General features: G+C 40.7%; 1 protein-coding gene across 6 annotated transcripts in view; it reads left to right on the forward strand.

Annotated features, from left to right (window-relative positions):
- RTN4 (reticulon 4) overlaps positions 1–12,332 on the forward strand; it is a 49,614-nt gene that overhangs the window by 20,415 nt on the left and 16,867 nt on the right. Inside the window, exon 1 of one of the 6 annotated variants that reach the window (XM_054194472.1) lies at positions 5,951–6,137. The exons of 3 other annotated variants lie outside the window; for them this stretch is intronic. In XM_054194472.1, coding sequence (XP_054050447.1) covers positions 6,104–6,137 — 34 coding nt within the window. In that variant the 5' untranslated portion in view covers positions 5,951–6,103. Of the gene's footprint in view, positions 1–5,950; positions 6,138–10,115; positions 10,321–11,093; positions 11,250–12,332 lie in introns of those variants that run through there. 2 more of the 6 variants (XM_054194473.1, XM_054194470.1) reach the window with 2 other exon arrangements.

Genomic DNA, 12,332 nt, shown 5'->3' on the forward strand with positions numbered 1-12,332 from the left:
TGACTCAGCAGTAGTGTATTTGTGCAGTAGCTGCAGTCTGCAGTTCATAAAATACTACATCCCTAATGTATGTCTTCTACATTGAATGTGTTTTGGAATGGAATAACACGGGAGCGTCAGGGTGTTGGTGCAACTGAAATAGGGTTAGGAAAATAAGGTAGATGTAGTTTTTATGTTTAACTTTGCATGATAGTTGCCATTCCTCCTGTGCCACCTTTTCTAGCCATACAGGTAGGCAGAGAGGAGAGAGTTTCCCTTTTCCCTTGTATTGAAATTTCAGCAATACCTGCACTGTTAAAACTCTGTGTTCTATGAAGACTTTGCTCCTTGCACTCAGGCTTCCAGCATATAGTACTATCTAGAGAACAGCTGCTGTGTATTTTATACTTTATGTCAACGGGCTAATTGTTTAGAGATCACACTACTTTAAAAAACAAACAAACAAAAAACCCACAAAAACAAAAAGCCCAAAACATTGCCCTTAGTATACTAGCTTTTTTGTTAGTTCTTTTAACAGGAAGCCTTTGCAGAGGTGTCTTTAATCATTGTATGGATGCAGCAGACTGGGGGTGGCACATCGCTGCTTTGGGAAGAAAGACTCTTTCTTTGGGTCTGACAAGGACACAGCTGCTGCTGTCCGTGTGAAATTGCCGGAGAAGCTGCATGTGAAACCATTTGCCATAGCAGGAGAGGAGAGAGCTGAGCTGTGTCTTCGTTCTCCCGTGTAGTGTCACAGCGCTGGGCCCGGGCACAGATGTGCCCAGCACGGGTGTTAGTTGAGGGCAGGGAGCTGGGCAGGCGCGGGGCTGGGCTGGTGTACAGGGAACTGGGGCACCGTCCACGCTGTTTCTGTCAGTGTTGTGCTCACTCTGTAAAGCAGTTGCAGTTTTACTTTTTGACATCCTGTGTTGCTTGGGAAGAAAGATACAGTTTTTTGCCTTACTCTGGAGGAGCACTTTCTTAAAGTCGAATAGATTGAGAATACTAACTCAAAAACATGGTCTGTTTTTTCTAGTTTGTTTCCGCTCCCCTCCCCCCCGCCAGTCTGTGCTATTTACTTTTTTTGCTCGCTTCTGCTGTATTATAGAATACAGAACTGGACTGCTGAGACCTGCCTGAAGAGTCTAATGTCAAGCCATGAACAAAATCGGTTGTCTGCTTTTAATACCACATCACTTCCGCACAATTTCATAGTAGCACCAAAGAACTAACAAATACTTGTCTTCCACGCTCTCAGAAAGGAGGGCTAATTCATCACAAGGCGAAGAAGTGGATCTGTGCATATGTTTGGCCTTCTAAGTCTACCTCTGTTGTGTGGGGTGTTTTCTGTCTTCCCGTCAGCAGAACTGAAATAGATTTTACTGTGCCTCAAGACTTCTGGAAATCAGCTGGTGTGATTGTATGACTGATCCTTGCTAAAACATTAATATGAACTGCCTTACTGCTACACTTAATTTGAGATTCTTGAATGCTTACTTAACAGCGTTATTGTTTTGAAAGCTAACCTAAATGCCAACATATCTATGTGTACCTGAAAGTGTAACTTCCAACAGTCCTAGTGGACTGCAGGGAGCTAAGAGAAACTCTAAAGGGTTGTGGATATAGTTTTGTGGTTGGTTGGTTGGTTGTTTTTTTTTTTTTTAAACTCCACCCCTCCAATAAAACAAATGTAAAGCTTTGAACAGCCTCCTGAGTAGAACGAGGTTTGTTTAATGCTGCATGGCAGACCCTTGGGTAACCTGTTTTGTTTTGTAATGAATCAGACCACAGGAACCTTGTACTTCATAGCTGTACAGGTTTTTAAAAAACAAATCAAAACCAATTCAAAACTGTAGTTAACTATTAAAAAAAAAAAAAAAGCCTCTCCTTGCAAGATGCTCCTACTGATAACAACTTCAACAGCAAATACCACTTATTTTCCCCCCTGCAACACCAAAAATTGCTACTGTCCTGGATACAGAGATCCTTTGTTTTGGTTTGTTTGGGTTTTTTTTTCCTTTTTCCTTCCCTTTCTTACTGCATGCTGTATTTAGCTTCCTAGCAGATAACCCTTCTGCTTCACTGTCACCAGACTCTAAAATACACGTTTCTGATCTCCATAAAAATACTGCGTATTAAGATGTGACTTCAGAGTGGCTCTCTCCCGATTGTTCGGATGCTGTGCCACAGCCGCCGCGGCTCCAGCTTCTGCCAGCTTGTGCTGGTGAGGTGTGTGGACGTCGGGACAGCATAGCAGGGACGAAGGAGTCCTTTTTTAAGGCATGCCCATAAGAGGGCTTTGATGCCATCTAGTGTTTGTAAAGGAACTGTAACTCCAGCACACTGTGCTTTTCCAAAGATTGCGTCCCAGGTTTTGAGAAACTCTGAACTGTGGAAATTAGTTTAATATTCTTAGAATTGAAAACTAAATATCCGTATTGCATATCTTAGCCCTTCTGTTGTACAGGCTTTCTTCACTGATAACCCATTATTTACTTTTGGATAGAGATCATTAATTGTCACAAATAGGCTAGAAGACCATTCTTTCTTTCCATAAACACTTTTTTGATTGGTGGAACACAGAGGATTTTATATTATTAAATTAAAAATTCAAAATATATTGTGGAGACTCCCAAAATCTGAACCTCTGACCATGACAGAAAGTTGTGTGCCAAAACGTAACCACAGTGACAGTTTAAATCTCTCTGTATATTCACGTAGAGCCTTACAATAAGATTGAAACATGGCTTTGAGGTCTTGACTACCAAAGCAATCGGTTTCACAGGAAACCCCTGTTGCATGGCACTTTTGAACATCAGGCTCTGTAGACATTCATCTCAGATTAAATCTTATGGGGTTTATGGATCTCTTGTTTTCATAAATGCCACAGGGCACTCTGTAACTGAATTACAGAAAGGCAGCTAATTACTAATATGTTACATTCCCCAGATTTTCTTGAGGGAGCAAATTCAAAGGTGAAGTCCAGGTGGGAAATCCACTTTGAGAAGGTGTCTGAGCAGTTGTAGTGGTGAAGCTTTTCTTTTTTACTCCTGAATCATGGGTGCAGAAATAAAATACATCTTGTGATTCTGTAACAGCAAATCAGGTCATTACAGTTGTGTGAAACTTAAAAGAAGTTAGAAATGGTGCCTTACGCCAGCCCTGTACCCACTTGGTTCATTTCTGGTAGTTTTCCATATTTGTACTTAGTCAAATAGAACTATTCAGCAGATGGGAAGTGTTTGCTTTGGTTTTGTTTGTTGTTTTTCACTGTTGGAAAAATACCTTGGAATACCTCTGGAGTTTGTTTCAGGAGCAGATTATTTGTAAAATAGAACTCAAAATCTCATTTTAATTTCATTTGATCATATTCTTAGATTCTTTGGTTGTTCAGGTCTTCCTTTCTGCTACCGGGTAAATAATAATAAATGGAGACTGCTGTTTCAGGCTGGAGAATTTGGGGAAGGGTAGGAGGAATTAGGAAAACAAACCAAAAAACCCAAAACCTTGAGTGAAATTTTTCTGAAGGAAAGACCTAGAGCTGCTGTATTTCATTAGAGCTCTCTTGTCACTCCTGTTGAGAGGCAAAGGCTGTTACCAGAGCAAGGCATTTGGGTAGTTACTTGCAGAGTGGCAGAATTTTGGAGAAAATGGAGCATTTGGGGTAAGTCATCAACTTTCCTAGAAGCACAGATAGGTGGCTAGCACTGAATGAGGCTTTGGGTGAGAGCAGAATTAGGTAGTCATCCAAAATGCTTTCCTGTGGGAAGTCAGGAACACTCTTCAGTACAAAAACGCTGTTGTTAGTCTGTCTGCTCAGGGTGATTCAACATCTACCTTGTGATTGAAGCACTCACCTGGCGGGCATGCAGCCCCTTCGAGCGTAGGTGCGGTAGAAAAACATATATAGAATCAATCGTCTGTTTTAGTTGTCTGGGTGATTTGATAATATCGTTTTGTAAGTAGCCTGTTAGTTGGATGGTTCTTGTTTAAATGTTGGTGTAGAAACAAGCATGCCATTTCCTTAATGGAACAATAAAGCTTACACAGAAGTTTGTTGATGGTGCTGCTACTCGGTTTATATGTAGAATAGCGTTACGTGGGTGTATCTTGCCTGAAATAACAAATGTGAGTACAGAGGGACAGAGACTTAATTTTAGGTATCATTTGCATGGAGCAGTAAGAGTGAATATTAAGTATGCAAAGAGGAGGATCTTGAGGACGGGGAGAAACTCCTGTGGAGGGAGTTAGTGGCTCATTTGAGGTGGGAGGATATGGACTGGTAATGCAGCCATTCTCACGGTCATCTTCTGGCTGCTGCCGATTTGCTGTGGCTGCACACATGGCTACAACAAAATGTCTGTTTAGGCATTTTGCATAAATGTACTATTTTAAGTATGTAATATAAAAATATGAAGAAGAAATTAAGAGGCTTTACTTGTGTATCTTGTAGAAATTTAACAATTAGTGGAAAGAACCTTCTGAAAGCACCATGGTTTTATGCAGCCATCCAAACAAATGTAGGGGGAAAAACACAGATTTTGGTGGTTTCTAGCTGATCTTAAGAATTTCAGCTCAAAGTCAGAAACAGATTTTTAGACACGTTTTGTACTTTTTTTGGTCTAGTGTAGCTTCACAAATTTTCTTGCGCTATGATGTCTGAATATACATTTCCTAATTCCCTCCTATAGTATGTGTTTTGATTTACCAGTTGAAATTGTGATCGAAATGCACATCTTTATATAAGTTAAAAATACACGTAACTGGTTTGCTGTCAAACAAGGCTTTAAATTTATTTAGCAACTGAAGTAACAGACAGGGCTTTCTGGTAACTTTGTGGTAATCTTCCTCCACTTAAGATTGTATCTTGTAATGAAAACTAAAACTGTCCATTTAAGGACTAAATAAGGATCTCCATCCCAGCTGGTCTACAGCATTTTTGTGGAAATGTGCGAATTCTAGTTCTTTAGAAAATGGTGTTTCAAATTTTTAAGAGGTTTTGGAGCAGTGCTGGGGAGCTTTTAGCATTTTATGGTCAGCCCCAGATATTACGAAGAGATTCCAAATTAGAAGAGTAGTTGTTTTTTCAGCAGGGATGGAAAATAGAATGACAACATCGTTCTCACAGCTCTTTCAGATTTTGAGTTTCTAGTTTATGCTTGTCTCAGGTCCGTACAATACTTTCTCTGTGTAACTTTCTATATGTTAGTAGTGTAAGCTTTCAGGCTATTTTTATTTAAATGAAGGGAGCATTTAATTGTCAGGTCTGTAGGTGAAAACGTAGGATGCTGTTTGGTTGTAGGAATTAGGTAAAAGGAGAGAGAAGCGTTCTTCTCAAACCTCCATTAAGATGAATAAATATGGCTGAGAAGTTCGTAAGGACTAAATATAACAGCAAAAAAAAGACTCCTTCTGTTCTTCAGGAGCTTCTTGCTTTTGTTACAGGCACAGAAAGGGTCCTATTCTGTTTTCCTTCAAGCTTTTTTTTAAAGGGAGAGGTGTGTTACAAAGATGTCTCTGTTAGTCATCCAGACAGGCAGACGTTTGCTTAAAAAAAACGAGGGGAAGGCATACATCTAGGAGACTTATAGATACGTTTTTAACCGTTGTTTGAAAAGCAATCTGTTTAAAGCTTGTCTGGTGACCACTTTTAGCTCAGCTTTGCTATGAAAAGCTGCTTAGGGCAGTTTGGCTTTTGTTAGCGTTCGCTGAGCCTTGCTGCGCTGGCGTTCCCCAGGCACTGCCGCTGCTCTGCGGGGAGAAGCCATCTCCCTTCGTGCCGGCGATTTTCCTTCTCTGCCTTGCGTTGTCTTTTCGGTTCTGTTGGCAAGCAGTAAGAAGCAAATGGCTGCGGTGGCTGAGGACGGCACGTTAGCCTTGGTGCCGGAGCATTAGCAGGCGGGTTAGCAGGCGGGTTACAGCTCGCACTGCGTCAGTGGCGCTCCACACCCCGCGCCGTCAGCTGACTGGCCTCCTGCAGCACCAGTGCAGCAGCAGCAGACTGCAGACGCTGCCGGGGAAGCCCATGTTTCCCATCCTGGGCTATAGGTTTCTTCTCTTGCAGCTGTCCTCTTGGTATGCATAATTGATAATCACAGCTGGAGGGCAGATCGTTTGTGAAGAGATGGACAGTCAGCCGAGCAGTTGGAAGGATAAGGGTATTTGTTCTTTCACCTTTTTTCCTTTTTTTATTTTTTTATTTTTTTTTAATATAAAGCTAAAAATGCCGCGGGTTGTTCTTGGCAAATGGTGTTTGTAGCCTGTATTTGATTGTGAAATGTATCTGAAGATGTAAGATATCTATTTGTACTATATGCAAAATTGTAAAAGTTGTAGGTTAAAATGGGTAAATATGAGCAATGCAGAATAAAAAATTACTCATGTGGGTGAAATAGCCTGAGTGACACTGCAGATATTTTTCAGTGCTACAGAGCATATTAAAGAACAGCTTTTTTTGGTATGTACTGCACAAATATCAGCATAGTCCGAATATAGTTGATGTTCCTTTGAAATTCCAAGGTTATTAATAATTTAATAATACTAACCATTAACTTGAAAGAATGTAGTGTATGCAGTTCATGCAGTTTAATAATTTTATAAGGAGAAATCTCATGCAGACTACAGAAGGGTATTTTCTCCCCTCCCCTTCAGCATAGCATGTTTGGAGTCTACCTTTAATGTGTTTACTTCGTATTTTTCATAATTCTGTTGGATTCTAGGTAAAACTGTATCTGATTTTTGCAGAATTTACAGCCATAATATCAAATTGTTTCAGGTAAATAAGTAGCTAATCTTAAATTAGTGTGGTTCTGACCTTTGTTCCTGTAACCGCCAATAGGAGATCACCAGTGTAAATCTCTGTGGATCATTATATTAGTGCTCAGTGTGTAAGAGTTTAAGCCTTATGTGAATACGTAATCTTCAAACTTTTATCGGCAAGGCAAGCTTAAAAAAAATTTTAATCATTTCTGTATACTTAAATATTTTCTTAAAGGGCCCTGTCATTGGTAGTTGTGAAGTCTTCCTCTTTTTCTACAACTGTTGTTCAAAATCTGTGTTTTCCCACTTGGACAAAATTGCCAGCTGTCTAGAATCCACAGAACGCTCTATCAGAACCTGAATATGTAGCAAAAAAGCCCTGCAGGGCAAAAACTTTTCCCCTGCAAAACAAGGTTCTGAAAGTTCTCATCTTTCATTAAAGGACTGTAAAATACTAGGAAAAAATATTCTGCAGTGTTTAGTAATATGTTCTTGATGTGTAACTAGTTTAAATGTTCAACAGTCCATATATCAGGCCTGAAATTCTTGGTGTTGGGGGGGGGGGGGGGGAAAGGGTGAGGTCAGAAGGTTTCTGTAAAAAAAAAAAAAAAAGGCAAGTTACCTTTGGGTATTCAGGCCCAGTTTCCAGATTTTCTTTTACAACTTGACAGGCAGGGTTGGTGGGTGGTCTGTGCCTCACTGCAACTGAAAGCAGACATTTCCAAGTCTGGAATTCGAGGCCTTGAGCGTAATGGCATCTTTCTTGGTTTAAAATTAATGACTTGCCAATCACGAGCGTGCCCATATGGCGCACCTGAGGGGAATACGCTAACCGGTGCGAGGCATGCTGTTACAGCTGCGTGGAGGCCAGTAACGTGGGGTCTGTGCACTTGGCTTCTTTGCAAAATGTAGGCCTCACTGGCGTGTAATGGAACTAGCCTCAAATGAACAAAGCAAACCTGAACCTGTCCTACGTGCGTGTTTTGTGCTGGTATAACTGCTTCATGCAGTGTTTTTAAATTCCCCCCTCCCCCTTTGCTTTTACACAGTGTCATCCCCCTAGGTGGAGGAAACTGATTTAGTGCCTGTTTCTCCCTCCAAGGAAGTCCCTACTGCCTGGAAGTTTAATTGCAATTTTACTTATAGAGATGGCATCTAATAGAAATTGGAAGCAGAACAAGAACAAGGTTTTCTGGGGTAGCAGAGGAGTCTGGTTCCTCTCCTTTTGCAGCTGTTCTTGAAGCCTGGTTTAGCGTGGTTTCTGGTAGCATTTGTTCATAACGAGAAGAAGATGCCTTGTTTCATTTGTTCTTCCTTTGTTAGGTCAGGCTGCCGTGGCACGGAAAATGATGGGTAAAGTTCAGGGACTGATTACACTATTCATCTTGCCCCAAAATAAATATAGAAGCAAATATTGCAACATGTTTCTTTCCATGCTAAAAAAAAAAAAAAAAAAAAAAAAAAAAAACACAACACCCTTAACAATAAAAGCAAGAATCAAATCTAAAACCAGAGAAGAGCCAAAAGTATGGTTCATAGCTAGACTTTCCAACTAAAGCACTACTTTGTAATTAATATAATCCTAAACTTGGTTTTGGTCTGTGTGTTTCTTGTGCTACGGCCATAGTAGTTGGGGAACCAGCATAGTGAAAGTGGTATAACCTGTTGTATTGATTAATACCTGTGGTATCGATCATGTAGATAGGCAGGATGAAATAGGTTTATCCTGGGGATGGCATGATTTTTATTTTTAGCAGTTTTAAAGACAGAGCCCCATGGAGTAATTGGTACTAATATGTCTAACATTTACTTATTTAATTTTTAATAATTTCAATGAATTGTCAGGTTTTAATGGCTGAATAATGCTAGTGGTAGGATGAACACCACAGCTATACTCCCAGACTATCCCAGGATTATTTTTTTTTTTTCTTTTTTTTAATTAATGTGCTGAAAATCTGTCTGAATTCTGGTTCAGATTAGTTAAATGGTGCAAAAGGTTGCCTAGGCTTCTGCAGCCCTTGAGCTTTTTAGATGTTTATCGTGAGTAATCAGGGCTTTGGAATGGTTTTCCCAGTTCATACCTTGTGCACACATGCACGCATATATCATTAAGTAGAAATTAAAGAAAAATACTGCTTAGACTAATTAATAATTGTTAGGTAGTATTTGCAGGTTTGGGGGGGACAGTCTGGTAGTGCTGGAGTTAGTGTTCGTACTAGCGGGTACTCCGTGAAATCTGTATCGCTTTTTCTTGCTAGGGATTGTGGGGCAGATGTGCCACGTCTGCAACACATGTGATGTAGACTTGTTTTCTGACTTTTGGGATCCAGTTGGACAAGCCTGTCAGTCCCGCTGGACATGCCACTTCTTTGTAACATTGGTCCCTAGGACAGGGAAAGCTCTGTCGGCTGAAGTCAGCTCCATGTGCTTGGCACCACGTGCGGCCATGCCATAACCCCCCAGTTCACCAGCCTGGGATTGTTTTGCTGTTGCTGACTTGCAGCAAGGCAGTCCAGGACCAAACTTGGGTTTCCAACATGTCTGATCAGGCTAAAAGGAGGCTTGAATTTAGTGGCCCAGTCTGTAACTGCTCCTGCTTAGGATGTCATCTGCGATTTTAAATGGTCATTCTGTTGTAGGAAATCTTGAAATGTCAAACCCCAGTCTACTCATGGTGTTTGCACTTTGACCACTTGATGAGTTCGTGGCCTGGTCTTGCTTCAGCTGTGGCTGCTCCACACCAGGCTCAACCGGGCTTTGAAAGTAAAGCCGCAGAGTCAGACCGTGCCTGCTCGATACTCTGTATGAAAAATCAGTGGAAGCCCCGAAGATCGCTGTCACATGTAAATGTGAACTTTATTTAGCATAACTGGAAAATGCCTCTCTAAACAGAAATTAACGGTAATTTGCCTGTTTGTCACGTATTCGCTGGTCTAGAGTTAAATTTTCTTCACAGCAGCCTGTCTGGTGCTATGGTGGTAGTTGTTGCCGTGTGCTTTAGACACATTTGAAAGCTGCCCATTCTCAACACTTCTGTTGCATTTCTGTATTAGTACAACGCTGGCTGTTCTTAAATTGGTCCCGACTTGTGCATCTTCACTATTTTTACTATTATTTGGATAATATAAAGAATTCCTGCTTACGTTTCAGATTACAGAAAGGTTCTAGTGTAATGGCCGTTGCTCATAACAACGTTTACAAATTGTACGCTGTTTGCATTTATTTTTTTTTTTAATCTTCTTCCCCTTTTACACAAGTCGCCTTTCTCTGGTGCTGAACCCCCCCCCCCCCTTTTTTTTTTTTGTTTGTTTGTTTCTAAACGCTGGATAGAGAGCAGTTGTTCATCGTGAGCGCAGTCCCCCGGCTCTCCCTCGGCAGCTGCATTCCAAGGACTCAGCTCAGGGGCAGCCATTGGCGGGGGCCGGCGGGATTTCATTTCGGCGGGCGATGGGGCGGAAGGCAGGCGGTTGCGTGGATCCGCCGACCTCTGACTGCCCTCGCAGGAAGTGAAAGGGCTCCGGGTAGTCAGCTGTGCCGAGGTCTGGGTGCATGCAGGCACACGCAAGATGGATGCCAAAATGGGTTAGTCCCTTTTTCTTGGTTTTCTTTAGTAGACGCGAATTGAAGTTGGTTGTAGATGCCGAGGCTTTTAATTTCTCAAAAAAGAGAGGGCTGCTTAGTTCAGCATTTCTTTTAAAAAGGATTATGAGGTTAGATATGTTAAACCACTTGGTTTTGCCATCAAAAAACAATATGAATCGTTCAGTTTTATGTTAAATGTCTGTGAAAGAAAGAAAAGACTTAAAAATACAGTGATAAACCTATCACGGCACTTGCTTTAAAAGCAAAATGTAATTGGATGAGTTTTGCATGTAAGGCACAGATGCTAGCAGTACTATTTTTAGACGTGCCAAGTGACAGTTCGTGCTTACCAAATGTAGGCAGCTGTTCTTGCTTTAGAATAGGCCTGGAATACTTGCATTAAATGCATAGATTATGTAGAAAATAGAGCTTAAAATGGTTTCTATGAGGAAAGATACTGCTTGGTAGGGCTGTTACTGAGCATTGGTTGGGGTTTTTGTTTTTCTGTTTGTTTCTTGGTTTGGTTTTTGGATTTTGTTTTTTTTTTTAAATCTGCTTGGAATATGTTCTGTGTAAGTTAAAGCCAGAAAGCTGCTTCTAGTAATGCTTTCAATATTTTCATCTACAGTAGAAAGAAATGCAAATACGAGTTTCTGATCAACTGGAGAATGTAAATCAATTTCATAGTGCATTCTCTTGGCCTGAAAATTACAATCAGGTTTTCGGTGACTTTATAACGTTGAATTTTCTTTCCTTGGAGGAATTTACAATGAAACCAGATACATATGTTAAGCTGAGGCTGATTTAGTAGCTCTCTAAATGGAGAGGAGACAGTGAGGAAGAATGCTTCATGCACAGCTTTACTCTCATCTGGGAGGTCCTGGCTTGGGGATTTTTCTTACTGATTACTGAGAACAAAAGACTTGAAGGTAGGTCGATAGAGGCCATTTGGCGTTTGTGCTGTGCTATAATTCCAGCCATTTACCTTTGCTTCTCTGTTTTGGAAACTCATACAAATGAATTACTTATAGCAGGATTGAGGTGTAATGTGTCACTGCTTGTAATGAGTGATTTCCTACGAAGTGGTAAACCCGCTATCAGGGGAGATGCTTTAAAAGTGTGTTGCAGAGAAGGGAGTAACTCATTTACAGAACTAATGCTGTCTGCAAGTGGAGAGGAGTAAGGCTCATACTTAGTGTGCCACGTGATACGGGAGCAGCACCCAAATTCGAATATATGGATGCTCATATTGCAGCACTTAAAAATAAACATAGTTTCAGTATTTGAACCAAATACTCTGAAAGAAATAAGTTTTCAAGGATTTCTTGCATCATTTAGCAGCACAAAATTCACCAACTTTTTTTTTTTTTTTTTTTTTTTTTTTTTTTTTTTTTTTTTGCAAGACTGCTTTTTACAGTCTCACCCAGGTGTTATGGTAACTTGCAGCTCAGTTCAGGTTTACAGTGATTTTTAGGTCAAGCTCACGGTTTCATTCGTAAGCTCCTTTTACATGCTAAACTTGCTAACATAAGATGTACGGAGACACTAATAGACACTTTTGTGATTGGAAGCAAAGCCAAAGAAACGAAAGAAAACGTTGTTAAATTTAGGAGTTACAGCCTATACAAAAGGAATTCTATGATGACTTGATTTTTTTTTTTTGTTGGTTGGTTGGTTTTTACAAATATTAAAGAAAAGTTTTCTTGCTTAGGGCTTGATTTGGTTGATAGGGCAAACAGAAGCGCAGCTCTGTAACATGAAGAGACCAAAAGGAATAACAGGTTGACAGGGTGCATGGATAGGTTGGGCTGCAATTTGACGAGGACTTAAAATTGGTGCTGTTCTGAGAGCAGGAGTGTCACCTCCGTCGGTTGGCTACTCTATCTCTCAGCCCATATGTTTGTGGAGTCACATGGTGAACACAACTAGAATCTGATCTGGCTGTCTGCTTTGTTTTTATTTTATTTTGGGGGGGCAGTAGCTGTGAGCAGCGTACGGAAAACCAGGCTGGT

This window comes from Rissa tridactyla, chromosome 3 (genome assembly GCF_028500815.1).
Source record: "Rissa tridactyla isolate bRisTri1 chromosome 3, bRisTri1.patW.cur.20221130, whole genome shotgun sequence".
NCBI classification, from domain to species: Eukaryota; Metazoa; Chordata; class Aves; order Charadriiformes; family Laridae; genus Rissa; species Rissa tridactyla.